General features: G+C 28.1%; 2 protein-coding genes across 2 annotated transcripts in view; one reads left to right on the top strand and one right to left on the bottom strand.

Moving 5' to 3' along the window:
- LOC142325332 (uncharacterized) overlaps nucleotides 1-17,963 on the bottom strand; it is a 36,074-nt gene that overhangs the window by 5,784 nt on the left and 12,327 nt on the right. The window contains exon 3 of the mRNA XM_075366951.1: nucleotides 10,708-10,869. Within this exon, the coding sequence (XP_075223066.1) occupies nucleotides 10,708-10,869 (162 nt within the window). The remainder of the gene's footprint in view (nucleotides 1-10,707; nucleotides 10,870-17,963) is intronic.
- The window catches only part of LOC142325334 (uncharacterized), a 34,235-nt gene continuing 26,714 nt past the window's right edge, over nucleotides 10,443-17,963 (top strand). The window contains exon 1 of the mRNA XM_075366954.1: nucleotides 10,443-10,568. The gene's annotated coding sequence lies outside the window, so the exon portion shown is untranslated. The remainder of the gene's footprint in view (nucleotides 10,569-17,963) is intronic.

Consider the following 17,963-nt stretch of genomic DNA (forward strand, 5'->3'; position numbering starts at 1 on the left):
GTCACTCTGCCAACATCCAGCCGATAATCAACTTCTGCCAGCTCCGCTGAATCATCACAGGTGTAACTGTAGCAATAGCAGCAATGATATGTCATTTTAAATATTTTGGCAAAATTGTAGGATATGGGGGATCTCAGCAACCCAATGAAATTATTGAATATGTCAGAGATTCCTCAAAAATTAATCTGTGCTGCAGTTTGACAACCAATCGTATGATTGACCCATTTTTTCATGAGCTTACTATCACAAGGAATGTTTACTTAGACATGCTACAATTGTATGTTTTCCTACAAATTGCCCAAGAAAGTAATGTTGCTGTAATATTTCAATAAGATGGTGCACCCCCACACTTTAGCCTAGGTGTTCAATGCACTCTCAATGAAGGATTTCCTAATCGTTGGATTGATAGGGCTGGTCCTGTGTTTTGGCCTCTAAGAAACCCAGATTTGACCCCCTATTTGTTTTTGTTTGGGATATATTAAAAACATTAGCTACAGTGAAAAAATCAAGGATGTACAACATTTAAGACAACAGATCACTGCTGCTATTACCACAGTAATGCCTGCGATGATCCAGCAAACCTGAGCAGAAGTCGATTATCAGCTGGATGTTTGCAGAACGACCAACGGAGCTCATATTGAAACATTCTAAGGTATGTAAAAAAACTTACTGAATCGGTGAATATTTAAAAATAAAGTACTTGTTTTATTATCTCTTGTATTTTTCTGAGATATAATTTTTCTAAATTGCATCCTTTTTCAATGATTCTGTATTTTGTTTAAATTAATACAAGAAAGATACTGGGAATTTTATTGTACTGCATTAAGTACTTCTTGAAGCCTATTCCTTGAGACTAATTTTATAAAATTTGTAAAAGGTTTTTGTAGAACTGATTTTATAGTTATTGCACTCAATTATTATCAACTATTCTAACAGTTGTTGCAGCATATTTATATCCTGTTATCCATTACTAAAAAAATTTGATCTGACCATGCAACCTAGGAACCTCTGCTTGTTTTTTCTATGATCATATCAGAAAAATTATAGTTGTGAAGTGGATTATCCTTATGGGTGTGCATTGTTTAGAATGTCAAATTGTAAACAGGAATGAACACATACATACATGAAAAACAGAATTTTTTGTTTTTTCTCGTACCATAGAAATGATAAGTTATACTATAAAATTACCAATTGTCTATTTGTATGTGCATACATGTGTTAGTGATGTATTGTGGTGAAGGAACAGATTTAAAAGAATCAGAAGTAAAAGACAAGGATATGGAATATCCTTATATATAGGATATGTGACATATCCATATTGTTTAAGGAAAGAATACAGTCACTCAATTTGCTGATGATAAAGTATTAATTTCAGAGAGTCTTGGGCATGTGTAGAGGAAATGAAGAATACCACGAGCAATAATTTACCACATTCTGGAAAATAAGGAATCTGGTAATAAATAAGAATCGATGTGAAACAGAAAAAGGTATTAGATGCTTTATATAATATATAGTACTACATGGTCTTTAAGAAAGAAGGAAAAGAAATATTTGGAAACTTTTGAGATTGATCACAGGGAAAGTTAAAGGAATAAAATAGAAAGAAAAACTAATGTTAAAATATAATTTAGTCAAGATAGGAAGAAATGTAATATATGCATCTATTATCCCAAAAAGGAAATCCTTCTGGAAAGGATAATTGTTAAGAAGAAGAGACTGTTTACAAAGTAGACAATAGAATAAAGATAACTGTATAAGCAAGAAGAAATGGGATGTTAACCAATACAAATATAGAAAAATGTTATGGCATGAAGAAGAAGCTCAGGAAAGAGAAAGATGGAAATAAAAGATTCATCAAGACCTGTCTTCAGACCATTGATGATGCATGTAGATTGCTTTCTCTGAGATTATAATATTCATTTTTCAACCAGACTGCAGTGACAGGTTGAAGGAGTCGCATTTAGGAGTGAAAAACAAAGGCATTTAGTGGTTTTAGCAATATATTGCAAATCAGTAGTAGGAATTTAGTAAAGAAGGTTGCAAGAAACTACTTCTCACTATTTTAGTCTGGTTTAGAATGCTTATGCAGTTTTCAGTTTTCATCAAGCTTGTACTAAAATACACTCTGTGTTGTTTAAATTAGGTATTCTAAGGGAAACTAGTCTATTAAACAAGGTATTGGCTAATAGCATTTTTATCTGTACTTTATACCCTTCAATTTCCAGAATACCACTTCCAGAGATGTTTTAGATTCCAGATGATTGAACCATTTGGTTGTAAGGGGTGCAGTTTATTGCCTTGCTCAGTACCCAACAAATAGTTATTTTTGTTTCCCTTTTAGAAAACTAAATTCTACTGTCAAATTAATTAGTATTATACAAAATTACCTTTAAATCAATATTTATAAATTATAATGGTTCTACAAATGAATTAAATATTTATTAGATGTAGTTTATTTAAGAATAAATAAAGCAGTATGTTGGTGACCTTGTCACTTCTGTTATTTATGCTACAATGAACACTGACGGATTGACTTTTAATGAAAAAATTATTTTAATAATCTTTCTGCCTTTCTTTTTTTCTTCTTAAAATAAGTTTACAATTAAAGGATAATTACATTATAGATTTTTTTTCAGTTCAGTTATCAATTACTTTTTTTTTAATTGTAAAGTTAAATATAATGTAACTGAAAAAAATTGTTATTAAAAATAATAAATAGTATAATTTTAGTCTTACAAAATTCCAAAATGAAATGGTTAATTTTTTTTAAATTGTGGTTAAAATACTGTTTTAGTAATCTTTCATTGATTTCATGTTCATTAATTTAATATTTATGCTTTCAAAATACAGTTTGTTTATAGAGTTGTAATTTTAAATAAGATGATATAATCATCTAAGAACATGCATAGAAAGATTACTGAAATTGTAGTACCACAGTCTACCTAATATTGAACTGATTGAATTCATCCAGGTTGATGTAATGAATTAATCACAAGATTAATTCATAAATTTATGTAGAAGTATAGAAACACTTATGTTTACGCTGTTATTAAAGTTAAATAAATTTAATCAGTCATAAGATTTAACTTTTAGATTATTGATTTATCCAGTTATCTAGACATTGCTTTCTCTACTATCCTCTTTGTTAAATTGTTAACTACAGTGCTTCATCTATACTTTTCTAATTAGTGAATAATTCTGAATGCTTCTTTGTATTAATGTTATTAACTTGTATTCTTGTATCCTACACAATTGTGTTATTTCATATATGATGATTTTTGCTGAGTTGGGTTGCCATCTTATATTTATCTCCTTACCAGCTTTCTGAAGATTAAGTCAACACCAAGTTAGGTATAAATGCATATTTTCCACAGTTACCTTTTTGTCCTTTTATTTTTTAACTTTTACTCATGTCTCATTGTTATTATTTTCTCTCTCTTATTCTTTGTATTATACCCTTTTGTTATATATTAATACATCCAGTACTGATCCATTCTCTAAAGGTAGCCATATAAAAACCTTAGATTCTGTAAAAGGCAGAAATTAGGAGTATGTTGCCTTATAATCCAGTAAGAAAATATGACTGGTCGGCCTCTATGGCACGAGTGGTAGCATTTTGGCCGTTCATCATAGGCCCCGGGTTCAAATCCAAGAATCCCGGTCAGGAATGGCATTTTCATACACTACAAAAATTGTCATTTATCTCATCCTCTGAAGCAATACCTAATGGTGGTCTTGGAAGTTAAAAAAAATATGACTAGCTAGTTATTTTTCTTAAAACTTTATACCTTGTGAATGAAAATTCATATTTTTCTGTAAAACATTGATTTACAGATAAAATTGAAGATGAAGCAATAACAGAAATTAGAAATTAAAAATATTAGATGATGTAATGAAATGAGAAATAGAAGTGTAAAATGAAAATAAATAAATGTAAAATAAAATAAAATAAAATGAAAAAAGAATTGTAAAATATTATATGATGATTTGATTTTTTTGGTTGCTTGATATACCGAGCAGGAAGTAGAAGAAACAGCAGTGGCTGCGATTGTAAAAATTAGGAGCTGGTTGGATGAGAGGGGCTTGCACCTTGAGCCGAATAAGTGTTCAGCTGTTGCATTCACTGGGAGACGGAGACTTAGGACCATTAGAGTTCGCATTGGTGACACACTTGTTCCCAGATCTAGGAGTGTAAAATACCTGGGACATAACAGGCTGTTTAATGTACATCTTAATTCAATTACCAAATGCGCTGAAGGGGTGATCAGCAAGCTGAGTAGATTAATGAGCAATCATAGGGGCCTGAGATCAACCAGAAGAAGACTCACAATGATACTGGTATGCAGTGCCAGCATGGGCGATGGCTTTTGATAAAAAGACAAATATGAACAAAGTAGCTGCGCTACAAAGAAGAGTGGCCATCAGAATAACTTCCTCTTATAAAACTGTATCGAGGAGTGCAACGGAGGTTATTGTAGACGTACCATCTATTAAATTAAGACCAAGAATGTTATGGAGGGTTTTTAATGCCATGCCTAGGATTGAGACTAGAAGGTTCTTATTAGAAAAATGGCAAGCAGAGTGGGAGACATACTGCACAGGCAGCTGGGTGAGGACAATCATCCCACGTGTAGATGGATGGGTTTTAAGGAAATTTGGTGGCTTCTGCCTGACCCAGTTGCTCACTTGGCATGGTGACTTTAGGCCTACCTCCACCGATTTGAAAAAAGAGCTTCACCATTATGTAAATATTGTGGTGAGAATGATACTGCTGAACACACTATGTACTACTGTCATAGGTGGGTTGAGACCCAGAGAAACCTCGAGCTACAAAGACTCACGCTAGAAGAGACAATGCCATTCATGTTGACGGCCAGACATGAATAGAATCTGGTTGTGACTTTGGCGACCAGAATAATTGGTACAAAAAGGAAGGAGATTGTGGCTTGCTTAGGTGTGCTCCCTCAATTTGTGACCGGGGACCCCTCATGCTTGGATACTAAAAAAGATCGAAGCCCTGGTTAGAGGCATGGTAAAGTGAAGACCGAGTCCTGACCTGCTGGGTGAACGACCCCGATGGGGCATGACTTTGTCGGATCTCATGGGGTTTCAAAAGGTTTGAGGCAAGGTTGAGCAACTGAGGTTGTGCAACGCCTTAAAAGCAGGACCAAACTCAGTGGTAAGGGAGAAAAAAAAAGTAAAATATTAAAAAAACTGAGAAAATAAATATTTAAGTGGGTTAATTTTTATTTAAATTAGCCACAATTTAAAGATTTTTGTTACTTGAAGCTTATCAGATATAAGGTCGTTTGAAATAATTAGAGTTTTAAGACATTAAGTGTGACTTCTCACTGACTATAAGTTATACAGAAACAATTTCCGATTAAAAGATTAATAAATTCTAAAATATAAAATATGATGCAATCATATTTATGAGTATTATTATTTTACGATCAGTGAAAAGTTTCTCAATTCTGAGGTCAAAAAAAAGGATTTGCTACATTTATTATAATCATTCTCAGTCTTTAGTAGGATCTATTTAAATCTCTAGAATGTAAAAAATAAATAGATTTCTTAAACAGAAACATACACATATGCTTTAGGTCATAGAGCCCCATTTTTATTTCCACATATTCAATGAGCTAAGAATTTATATTTTTGGAGACTATTTCTTTGATGTTATACAAACATCCTGGTATGGTTGGATTAGCCTTCTATGTACTTATTACAGGTATACTCAAGTTTTTCAATGCATCTTATATATCAAGTAGATGTAAATGAAATAATTATAAAAAATTATTTGTAAACTGTTTGATGTATAATAATGGAAAACTTGATTTTTAAGAGTGAAGTTTTCTCATTTTTTTCTTTCAAGATGGTGATGCGGTTTCTTTTCCTGCAGAGTAGAGATGGTATTCACTATATATTCACTGAAGCTCTATATTAATTTCTTGCTTTACACTGTCTGTCCCAATATTTCATATAACTGTGAATCATGTAAGTCATCTGAGGTAAAACTGGCACCAATAAAGGTTGCTTTCTCTTAGTGTAATAATGTTCATTGTAAGTGAATATCAAATGGCATTCATTGGGTGAACTTGTCAATGAAGAAATCAACTGGGAAACCACATCACTTTTCACATAAGCTAGACGTAGAATGCTTGTTATTCCTGCATGTCTAAAGTGGCTATGCAATTTTTGTGGGTAACTTGTGTCTTTTTAGGCTGCTTGAAACTTTTAGAATGATAAATTACAATAATAACAAGTAAAGAATCATACTCGTATAATGCTTACTGAATCTTGTGTGTTTAGAGTATATCTTTGTATTGCATTCTATTATGGATGAGACATGATGATATTACCTTTTTTGCAATTACCTAGGAGTATCACTTTGTGCAGTCATCCAAAATTAATGAAGTGATATATTGGTATGATTTTGTATATTTTGATATGAAATAAAAATTATTTTGTCATTATTCCTACATTAGGTGATGTAGATTAATAAATTAAAAATAAAGAACATTCAGTCTGATGGGAATCTTCTCAGTTCTGTCCGCTTCTGAAAGAATATAGTCAAAATAATTTGCATTCTTTGAGTAAAATTTACAGTGGATCAGATTAATTATAATTTTTTAATTGTTTAGATTATTCTTTTATAGTGATTTTTTAGTGGTGTCTAGAACCTAAATGAAAGTACCTGTTAAGTTTTAATTTCCTGACCACAGGCTGATTGATAGTGATATGAATAACTTTTTATGGTGTGGTTTAATACACAGACACAGTATACAATGTATATATATATATATATATATATACTTGTATCCAAGTTTGAGAAGGTTGCCCCAGTGGATATTGCTGATTCATGTATTATTTTGGTAAAATAACTCAATATAAAAAATTATTATTACTGAAAACTGAACTAATTTACTAAAAAGAAACAGTAAGTAGATTTTAATTCTGTACAATAATTTATTTTAGAAAAATAAAAGAAAGGAGAATTGCAAATTCATTATTATAATACAAGTAACTTTCTTAGAATATCAAATTAGGCAAATATAGTCTGCTCAACATACAGTAAATTTGCACTCTACTGAAAGTACAATGATTATAACAGTTAATCCTATTTAACATGAATATCCAATACTGATATCAATAGCAAGAATATTTTCTTGTGGTGTATGTGCATGTGCGCATATGTATGAAATAGAACACATAAAGAAAACATTAGGATTAGGAATTTATTACAAAATTTTATTTCAGAATTCTGAGAACTTTATTTAGAGAATATACAACATTTTATGTTAGAGACAGTGGTGGCTCTGTGGTGGTAGGCACTGTGGAACTGCAGCACCTCCCTATTTCCTCTTGATATTATCAATAACATTTAATATAATGAGTTCTTTTTCCTTTAATTCTTTCTTTATACTTGAACAATATATAATCCTTAAACTTAATGTCAGTAGCCATCCCCCAGTTTATGAAAGAGGTACAAAAATCTTTGTATAGAACTGTATGCTTCACAGTTTCAGTGGCATGGTGTTTGGCTGTTGTGTGCATGCGCACATAGGAAGCTGCACGCGAGGGAAAGAGAGCACTGTCACTCCTGCAGTGCCAACCCTGGTGTGGTGGTGGAAGGTAGTTTATTTTTTACTCCGCATGTGTCATGGTTAAAAACCGTGTACCATACTATTGAATGTGATAAAGTGTAGAATTAGATTAGTAGCCTGCTTCCAGCTACTCTATTTGGTTCATTTTTTTTCTCGGTTCTTTTATTTTACAGAAAACTGTAACCATGGCCTTGAAAATAGCCCCAACAAAATTTTCTGGAGCAGCACCCTCACTAATTTTAGCTACAAGCCACCACTGGTTAGAGATAAGCTAGAGAAAGGCCTTGATACTCAATTTCATTGTCTGAACTCATTGTTAAAAGAATCTGACAATTTTCACAGAAAATCCTCTCTTCCAAACATCCAAAGTGATAATGACATCCGGATCCTGTTTAAAATTCCTTCCCAGTCAGTTAAGAACCCTACATATTCAAGATTTTATTAGCATAATGTCATGAAACAAAATTAAGGACTACTTTAGTATAAAGATTAATGATCATATGTAGGATATATTAGGTTTTATATGTAACAAGTGCATTTTGAGAGGGAAAAAAGATTTCGCAAAATCTTTTACAACCTCAATAAGAAGAAATAACTGCAAATGCACCATTACGGTATCTTTTCTTTTGTTTTGTAAGTCTTATTTTTTATCAACAACAAAAAATAAATGCAGGTGGTGATCAGTATTAAAAATGATTAAAGAATATTACAGAGCCTTGTTGTGGGTGTTAATAAAATAATTAATGAAACTTAAGAGTTGATATCAGTATTTTTGACACTGCAATCCTACTATTTTACATTTTTCTTTGTATTTATAATAAAGTTAACTGATGTAAGGTCACTTTTATTTTAAGTAAATTAAACTACAATTAATTGCATCTCAATTATAATTTAACTAATCTATCATAAAAGCAGCCTTTTGTGCTAGAATTTAATTGCTTGAACAAGGGAAATTGATTTTAAAAAATCACTTAATTCTGTTTTGTCCAGCCAAGAAATTGCCTGTATATAACAGATCAAAATGTATTTTACTTAAACTGGAGCGTACTGTTTTTAAAAAAAATTTATTTTTCATTTTTAAATATAATCATTTCAAGCATGTCTCATATTGTTTCCTATTTATCCTGTATTAGATTATGCATTATCATTTCTTCCCATCAAGAAGAAAATACTCTATACAGATTTTTACACACCACACTTATCATTCGATTTCATAATGAATTAAGAAATCATCTTACTCCTAAAAATTTATTTAGTATAATCAATCTGCAGTAGTTTTAAATCCTGATGAATTTTCTCCTGTTTTTCTTTGGCTGTTAGCCAAATGTAAAATTAATTATGAAGTATCTATTTGTCAAATCTAAATTTTTATTTCAAAAGAGTATGAAGAACCCAGCTTTATTTAAATAATAAAAACTAGTTTGGCTATGCAACTTCTAATAAGAAATAGACACCATTAATACACGTTTACCACAACACTGAGCTCCATTAGAAAAGTGGTTACCTTACCAGTTATTATATTGTGCTAAAATGGCATCACAGATAATGCCAGAGAGATTACCGTATGATTCTTATGGTAGATGATCAAAGAACTGAGGATGAAATGTAATGAAAGAGGAAAGCAAATGAAATAATTGGCTTATTTTATATTCTTGTTTGACAAAGTAAATAAGAAAGTTTACATTTTAAATACTCTTGGCCATCTAATACATGGCAATTGTCTCACATTAGTATAATGAGACAATTTCATCAACTAGTGTGCGTATATATTAATTATTTTACCCTTGTAGGGTATATCAATTACTGGCAAAATGACCAGAAAGTGTCATGACAGTCTAAATACCGTCATGCTAAATTGTTAGTCAATAAGGCATAATATGAAGGATTTACACAAGTAGCTTTCTTACCAGCCCACCACAATTTACTTTTTATTGGCTTATTTACTCTTCCCATAAGTGTTTACATAATTAATACAAATCAAACATAGGGTGTTATAGTAGTCAAATGTTTTAATGGTACTAAAAATATTTTGTTTTTTTCTTTTTAATACGGTTAACGTTTATTCTTTTTAAGTTTATCATTCTTGAATTTAGAATTTGATACAGCTGAAAAATTTTGCCACTTTGCCAGGGCATCTGTTTCAAAGACATTTTAATTAAAACAACTTTGTATTCTAGACTGGGCATCATGCTTTACTTTTATATTTGATTACTCTTTTTGTATACTCTCCTTTTGTTTCTTAAGTTTTCATACTTACAAAGGTTCTTATATACCTATGCATGTTACATAATAATAGACTACAACCCTATCCTACTAAATGGAGTACTCCTTACCTTATAAATAAGATTGATCAAAAAGCTGATACTTTCTATACATTTTTATTAATTTTTAATAAATTGTAGAACTCTCTATTTAAAAAAAATATATTTATAATTTCTGGTTAATTTAGTGTGTATTATGATTTAGCATTCTACTAATATCTAGGCAGAAGCCATTTTTTTAAATAAAACAGTTGAAAATTACCTGTAAAATATTTTTTTAAATTACTTAAAAAAGTATAAATTGTTTTTAAAAACTGATGTATATTATATTTATCAAAATTTTTAATGTTATAACCAAATATCTTTAAAAGGTGACTAGCCTTTGAATTTTCATTGAAGTACCTCGTTCCACTTAATGAAGATTGTCATTGTTATATTATATCACTTACACATCACTGACTTGTCTATTATAAAAGTTATAGGGTGTTTGATAGGCAAGTTGATTTTATCATAATGGTTCAATCTTTTTTTCCTTATTCAGCTAGAAAAATAAAAGGGGGTAGTTCAAAATGACGTCAGTCGTGGGTATATATAAGCAGAGTAAAATATATCGAGTCACTTGTCCCTCAAGACTGGTCATCATCACATATTTATCTACTACAGACACACCCGAATATTGAACATTCGCTACAGCCTAGCAGTATGTATACAAACACATATTATTAACAGTTTTTTTTTAAATCATTTAAATGCTATAAATTTATTTTAAGACATGATTTTTTGGCGTACAAACTAAAATCATAACATTAAAAAAAAAGGAAAACGTTTTACAATCTAACCTGTTATTTGCGTTGCAAAACCTTTGAAAGCACTAACTGGATATTTGTAGTTTGCTGAAATAACCATTGGTAGTACAAAGCATGAGTAGGCAAGTCCTACAAATATAGATGCATGACATTTTGCAAAGTATGGCAACAACAGCACTATTGAGAGCAGGCATACTGAAAAAATTAAAAGCATGAACTATTAATACAATAATTAGTATTTAATAAAAAATAACATTAAATATTTCAGATTGTTCATTTACTCTACTTTGCAGATGGTAACATTATATCTATATTTGAAGATATTTGTTATCAGTAATTGAAAACTTTGTATAGCAGATCAAAATGTTACTCACTGAGTACATATTTAATTATATAACTTAAAATCATAAAAATGTTAACAAATTTCTTAATGCATAAAATCTTAACAATAAGCTTTTTCAAGTTGATATAAAATTACTAATTATGTTGTTTATATAATGGAAATAGTAGTATTCTTTCTAACCATAATACAAAACCTTTGGTTGTCTTATTAGATGATACATTTTTGTGGAATCATCAAATTGATTTCATTTGAAACAAGATCAACCCATATTCTTTTGCTTAGAAATATCCTGATTAATGATTAAACTTATCATTATTATTAAATATTTATTATAAACAAGTATAAATCAATCTTAAATATAATATTACATCTCGGGCTACTTCAAAAAGCCAGTTGAGTTTTCAGTATACAAATATGGACAGTTAAATTATTATTTAATAATTTAGAAAACTATTTAGTAAATTGTAACATTCATATGTGATTTTAACATATATAAAGCATAAGCAGCATGTTATAGTTAATTTCTGTGAGAGTAATGATGTTTATTATATGGGCAGTATATGTGATAAAAATATTGGTGGTGCCATTTTTTATAGGATTGAGCATTATTTGTAATTATTTTACTGGTACCGATGACATATTGGGACAATGAAGGAACCTGCTAATAACAGGAAACTGATATTCCCAGTAAGCTTGTCATCGGATCTTATTATTTAGACTGGCTATACCATTTCAGAAGTAACTGTTTTTACATATCAGGCTGCTTGCCAAGAGAGATTTGGTTGTATATCTTACATAAATACAATTTCATGAATATATAATTTACATTTTTTAATAACTATGAACGTAAAAAATAGTCATATATTCTTAAAAAATTATCATGCCTACTTCTATTAAACTAAACAGAACTATTTTTTACCTTAATAATTCACCCTACAAGAAAAGGCCATATTATTCTTTTGTTTTTATTTTTCATAAATAATTAAACCACATTCCAAATAATCTAGAAGTTGAAATATAATTGATTTAATGATGCCAACAAAAAAAATTTAAGTGTTTTTGACAGGGGGCCTAAAAATTGACTGTTTTTTTCTTTAAATTCTTTCAAATTGAATTTATTTCACGTTTCGTAGTTCATATTCCATTATAAATGTATTATTGCCTACTAAAATAAAAATTAAAAAATATATAAACATAAAATAGATACAATTTAAGTATGTAAATCAAATAAATAATTGTTAGTTTTTAAAAATTAAATGGTCTCGAAGTAGATATAAAAATAATTATAAAATTAGTTATATAAATTAATGTAACTATAATTATATACAAGTATTTAACAGTTTTTGGGCATTATCATTACGGTATCTGTAAAGGATTATTATCAACTTATTTTTTATTATCTCTCGTGGTAAGGTATACCACGGTGGTAAGGTATTATCTCTCATGGTATGTTTACCATCTATTGTTTTATTTATCCCTACATGTATACCTTCTACTCTACAACTAGTTTACATTATCTAAATTACTGTTTTATTTCTTTTTTTTTAAACAATTACTACTAACCAAAAATTCCAGAATTGTTTGAAAGTAATTAACTGATGCATTATTACATTTTTATGTAATAAGGTTAATAATAAAAGTTAATCCACACAAAAATTATTACAGATTTTTTTAAATGTATTATTTTGTAAAAATCATGAAAATATTAATGCAAATAATTAAAATTGGTTTGAATATTGTGTAATAAGTCAGTAAATGAAAAATTTTATATGAACCAGTATTTAAAAATAGATTTAAAATCAAATCATTTGAATTATGTCAGAGGAATAGTTTAAAATCTGTACTGGAGAACTACAGTAATAATTTAATAAATAAAAATATATCAATCTCCGTGAAGTAGTGAACAGTATTGTCTTTTTGCCTTTGATCCAGAAAGTGCTGGTATTGAATCTCGACTGGGCTTGAAATTTTATATACGACACAAAATTTCCATTCCATAGTACCACCAATAAGCTTCTAGCTTAAGTTGTGAATTAATTAATTAAAAAATAGATAAATAAATGAATTTTCATAAATAATATATTAAATTCATCATTTATATCTTAAAAGTAACCATGAGTATATGTCAATATATTGTGAACAATGTTTAGACTGCTAAAGTTTGCCATCTCAGAAATCACATGATTTTGTTCTTCCTTTTATATCACAATAAAAGTAGATTGATAGATATATTGATATAATTAATTGATATCATCATTTGTTATCAAAGGTTTTTTTTTATTTTTAGATTTTAATTATTGATTGATGCAGAATCTATTTTGTTGATGTAAATAAATATTTAAGAAAAAGATAGATTTATCCTTTGTATTTGTTTTAGATTATTTGATTTTCATATAAATTTTTATTAATTATTTATTTTTTCAAATTATCCACAGATTTGTATTTGGTCACGTTATAATGAATATTATCAGAAATAACTGCTCATTATTAGCCCATTTTTTAAATAGTATTAAGCTTAAAGGAAACAAATTTGTAAAATAATAATAATGATTACATCATTTCTAAACTTAACCAGAAATCGATTTTGGGACCTGTTTAGCAATTTGAACGTATTAATGCTAAAATCAAACAGTTGGTCAATCCTAATTAATTATACATACTGGATTGTAATTTAATTAAATTAATAATTTTATACCAGTGATAAAATTTTTGGTTTTAATAAATGAGCAATACAACCCTCCTCAAACAAAGGAAAATGTAATTTACTATAATAATTATAGTTTGTTTTCTGTTTACACAAACATTTTTATAAGAGATGTATTAATTACTAGAAAATATAAAAGATTTTGATGTAATAAAAAATGATATAATAAATTATGTTTTGTTCTCTTATTGAAGCGAAGGTTCAATGAGAGAACAAAAGCTTTTGTATGAATTTTTTTAAGAGCAAGAAATCAGTAAACTAATTATATATTGACTTAAAGTTAATTAATTCAGTAACATTTATGCCATAAGCATAAACACTTAATACATTAAGTGATTTCAAGGATGTTTTTTTCACTGAACAGTTCAAAACAAAGAATTATTTTTAGAATAAGTCTTTGTTATACATATAACTGTTCAGAAATTCTTACAAAGGACCATTAGTGTATGTTATATGTCAGAACTATCATTAAACTTTTATTTTTATTTTCTTGACAGAAATCATTTGTTGGTTTCTCTTATCACTAATCACTTATAACATGTACAGAATATTCTACAAGAATTCTTACAATTTTTAAGTAATTAATTAAGGGTTGTAGAAAATTTCAGTATATGCTTAGTATTAATTCTGTCTTAATTTAATGATATGCTGGATTAGAGTGATATTTTTTATCTATTAATTTAGTTAAAATACGTACAAAGTAGTTTTAATTTTTATTTCTGTTCTTATACCCTTTGAGCTTTTTCTGTAATAAATTAAAATGCAAAAAACCCAGTTTCTGTCAGAGGAGGATGGAAAATCAATTAGAAATATTAAAAAAAAAGAAATCAAATTGTTTATAAATCTATTTATTTAAATTTTTACTAAAAGAAATTAATCACTGAAGTGTATCCTTGATAAAAAAAAAATATTATAAAAAATATAACTCGAGGGAAAAATGGTTGAAAGCATTTTGTATAAAATTTATGTGAAATTAATTTTTGTTTATTGAAACTTCTACAGAATTTATTGTAGGTATTAAAATTACAGAAATAATTATTTTAAAAGAGAAAGAAGAGCACTCTTTCTAAAATTCTTAACCTATGTTATGTTATTTTATATCATTTTTAACCTGAGTTAAAAATTAAAAATAAGAAAAAACTTTTTTGTCAATAGTAATAAAATATTTTAAGTTAAGGCAACTAAAATTTTATTTCAGTCCAAATTAATATATGTTTATTTATTTGAATTTATTCTTTGCATAGAATTTATTAAACATGTAATTGAAATATGCGCATTTTAAAAAGTATATATATATATATATATTGGAGGTAATGTTCAGGGAAAATAAATATAGTTTTAAAAATCAGGAAAATTAAACATTAAAAAAATAAATTTTAAAGGAAAGTGTCTTAAAAACATCATCAAATCTAACGGTACTTTTTGCAATTTCTTTTGAAATATATTCACTCCTCTTAAATCATTAAATAATGTAATAATTTACTGAAAACCTTAGCCCATCCAAGAATTTAAATATTAGAGGAGGCTTTGCAAACTTTATCTCCACATCTGTAGATAAATCATGCACTATAGTCGCAAAATATGGATTTGCATATACTTTTCCACAATGAAATTTGCAGAATTTAAAAATAGTACATGAGTTCTCTTAAAAATATCTTGCATATGTATATATTTTTATTTATCATTTTTAAATAGGTTACCCATTTCATTTTTAAAAATTCCAATCTGTTTTGGTCTTCATTATTTGTTATTTAATGAGGTCAGACTAAGGCTTTTATCAGACTACTGACCCAACAGTGTCATACCGAAGAGCACAAGCTTATAATATATTTTTGGCTACTATATACTACACACATGATAGACCTGTCAAGAGTTAATCTATCTCTTTATAAAATTTATGTCCATAGTTAAAAATAATTTTAAAATAAACAGAATGCTCTTTCAAAATATTTGTATACATACATATGGTAAATATGGTTATATATGAACCTTTTACAAATAATACCAAAAAAATATAATTTTGTATTATCAATTATCTTAATTAATAACATCCAATGATTCAATTTTAATGATTATCTAACCACTACGTTCACTGAACTTTGTTACAGTTTTTCAGCACAATTTTATCAAACTAACAACTTAACAGAGGGAAAATAATGAGATTTTAAACCGGCAGCAGATGATATTTTGTGTACAACACATTTAATATATTAAATATTTTAGTTTAAGTTTTCATATTCTGGGAGAGATAGGTGTATACTTCCCAAAAATTTCTTTTAAAAGTTAGAACAAATTTTTGTTGTTGTATTTTTCAGATTCAGCCCGCATATTTTCTGACAATATATTGGCGATTTAATAAACAGTTCAACTGTTTCATTAAATTTCTTGCTTCCTTTCTCCAGGCATTAAATTTTTCCTCTTCTTTTCGTGAGATATATTTGTGAAATTTTAATTAATTGTTCCGATCTTATATCCAATAAATTTTTACATGTAAAAGTATGAAAGATATATTAAACTGAAAGATTTATAAAATTTACATTAAATATTAGTCAAAAGCAAACAATACCAAGCTATTCTGATAAAGGTTTTCTAAATAATAATATCCGATTTTCTTTATTGAAAATGTTCTTGATACGGCTAGCTCATGTCTCTCTAAAATTTAGTGATAATAATAAAATAAGTCTTAATAATAATAATATTCAGTCTTAATAATAAAATTAAGAAAAGATATATTTTCTAATTATTTTTATTGATATGGTTAAATAAATATTTTAGTTTATACGGCGATTTAAGAATAAAAACAATGTAAAATTGAGTCTAAAGTGAGTAAGTAATCTTTTATTAATTGACTGATTATATTTTATGACATAATTACTTGTGTGTAATTGAGGAAAAAATATGATGGAAACTTTCTTGAGATGCAAAATTATTGATTAAATTTATCTCAGATATGTAATTATTGTTTCATCTTTGATAAACAAATAAAATAATTATATCAAAGGTTTTGTTTAGAATAAAGCTTTTGTTTTTTGACACACACATACATAGTGAGAGAGTGTGAGGGGAAGGTTGCTCCAATTATTATTCTAAATTTATATAATCGAATTCAATAATATGTAATAGTAGAAATCACAAAATGATTTGTTGTCTTCTATTATAAATTAAATTGTTTATTTCATTAATAGTATTCAAAATTATTTACGAAAAATTAATTTGTCCTTTACATTTTAATCTTAGAGTTTATAAATAATTTCGGGTATTTTAAATAAACAAACAGATAAAATTAAATGTAATTTGAGTTGTTATTATGCAGACTAATGTATACTACTTAATGTATCAATGTATTTATTTTTGTATTATTTCTAGAAGAACATGCCAGGAGTCGAAAGAAAAAACAAAACAACATTTAATATAAGTAGCCTTATTAGTATATTGTAACTTTTTGTTACTAAAATTTCATAACATATTATGAGATAACCTTTTTTCCAATTTAAAAAAATTAATCGTTTTTAACCAACTTCAAAATTAAGGAAAGTTCTTATTTTGTCCTGCATCTATGATGTATTTTATTTTTTTTAAATATACACTTTACCTTATCATGTATTTATTAACTATTTTTTTTAAAAGATCCTCTGGAACCTTGGTATTTTTTCCAAAAAAACATGGGAAGAAAATTTTTTTTAAAGAAATATGATTTGCTTTATCTAGATGATTTAAATATAAGTTAAGTATTTTTTTTTTTTGCCGTCACATTTCTAAATTACTTATTATTATAGGCATAATGGTATATAGTCTGATGTCTTTCATATATTTTCTTACAAAAATTCAAGAAGATTAGATGAAAAACAGGGTAGAAAACCACCCATTTTTTACCCTATGGGAAAGGTTACGCTCGATTGCAATCGCGATCCGTCGTTTTTTTTTTCATTGCTTTTCTTATTTTTAATAAGAAACATGTTTTGTCGTTTTTATGTATTCTTACAAACGATGTCTTTCTTAAAGGCAGCCGGGTTTTTCCTTTTTATATTACTAATAAGAATGCTGAATGTTACTCCCACGGCCTTACATGACATCCGGGAGAACGTGTTCGAGAAACCTTTTATCCCAAACAACAAAAGAGACCAAATCATTCTAACTCAGCTGAGGATTGGGCACATAAAGCTAACCCACGCTCATCTATTTAGCTTTCCTCAGCTGTACCTTGAGACGTGCAATGTGAAATAGTCCGTAGACCACTTACTC

This window comes from Lycorma delicatula, chromosome 5, assembly GCF_047948215.1.
Source record: "Lycorma delicatula isolate Av1 chromosome 5, ASM4794821v1, whole genome shotgun sequence".
In the NCBI taxonomy this organism is placed as follows: Eukaryota; Metazoa; Arthropoda; class Insecta; order Hemiptera; family Fulgoridae; genus Lycorma; species Lycorma delicatula.